The 1130-nt window shown below is 69.7% G+C and overlaps 1 protein-coding gene across 1 annotated transcript in view; it reads left to right on the forward strand.

Moving 5' to 3' along the window:
• The window catches only part of LOC101635415 (kinesin-like protein KIF21A), a 73323-nt gene that overhangs the window by 2925 nt on the left and 69268 nt on the right, over positions 1-1130 (forward strand). Inside the window, exon 2 of the mRNA XM_012732265.1 lies at positions 733-1087. Coding sequence (XP_012587719.1) covers positions 733-1087 — 355 coding nt within the window. The remainder of the gene's footprint in view (positions 1-732; positions 1088-1130) is intronic.

A 1130-nucleotide genomic window follows, 5' to 3' on the forward strand; every position in this document is an offset into this window, starting at 1 on the left:
GGGAGGTGGGGGGAGCGAGGTGGTGGGGCGCATGTGGCTCGCTGCTCCCACGGTGCTGCTGGCCCTGAGGCTCCAACCTCCAAAGTGCCATCCACGGGGGTCCTGCTGGGGTGTCAGCCCCTTCTCGCTCCTCCAGGAGGGCTGGTGGAGGGGTCCGCCCCGCCCCACCCTGGAAGGCGTCTCCCAGCCTCCCCTCCCCCACACTCACTCCAGCCTGCGGTCAAACAGGCCTCCTGGCCGTGTCCAGCCCTGAGCAGGGTCCAATGCTACTGGCCACGTCCTGAAGAAGCAAGATTTATTTATCTGCATATTGGAAACGGGGCGCAGGCCAGAGTGCGGGGGGTGAGGGGCCCACAGAGACAGAGTGGGGAGCAGAGCAGGCAGGTCCCCTGAGACCCCGCGCTGAGGGGCAGTGGGGGGCAGGGGGGCTGCTGTGCTGGGGCCCTCCCTGGCCAGGGTCGCAGGACAGCCTGAGCCTGAGCCTGCACCGGGGAGGTCCCCGCCCTCCTGTTGACACACGGGGGTGAGGGGCAGTGCCCAGGACGCCGCGCCCCCCTGCTCCTGGCCGACCTGGCAGACAGCTGCCCTCGCGCAAGCTTGGGGCCACCCGAAGCCAGGGACAGTGTCCCGCCTGACCCCGCGGGCCCCGCCCCCGGAGGCGAGCGCCGAGAGCGGCTGAGGCGTTTTGCCCGCCCCAGGGGGCAGTTGGGCCACAGAAACCCTTGGATTTAGGGCGCCGTTGCTGCAGCTCGGGGCGCGGGGTCCGCGCGTCGCCCTCCGCGCAGAGGGGCTCGCAGCCCCACTCAGTGGCCCCCATCTGTTTCCTTCCACCGCTGCTCCCGCAGAATCAGGCCCCAGCTTGCCAAAGAGAAGATTGAGGGGTGTCACGTGTGCACCTCGGTCACGCCGGGGGAGCCCCAGGTCTTCCTGGGCAAGGACAAAGCCTTCACCTTCGACTACATGTTCGACAGCACCGCGCAGCAGCAGCAGGTGTACGCGCAGTGCGTGGAGCGGCTCGTAGAGGGCTGCTTCGAGGGCTTCAACGCCACGGTGTTCGCCTACGGGCAGGTGAGTCCCGCGCCGGCAGGTGAGTGCCCGGCAGCGCCCACCGGCTCTGCCCAGCCCCGGCC

The sequence above is a fragment of the Condylura cristata genome, unplaced genomic scaffold, assembly GCF_000260355.1.
Source record: "Condylura cristata isolate star-nosed mole 26May11 unplaced genomic scaffold, ConCri1.0 scaffold00034, whole genome shotgun sequence".
Lineage (NCBI taxonomy): Eukaryota > Metazoa > Chordata > Mammalia > Eulipotyphla > Talpidae > Condylura > Condylura cristata.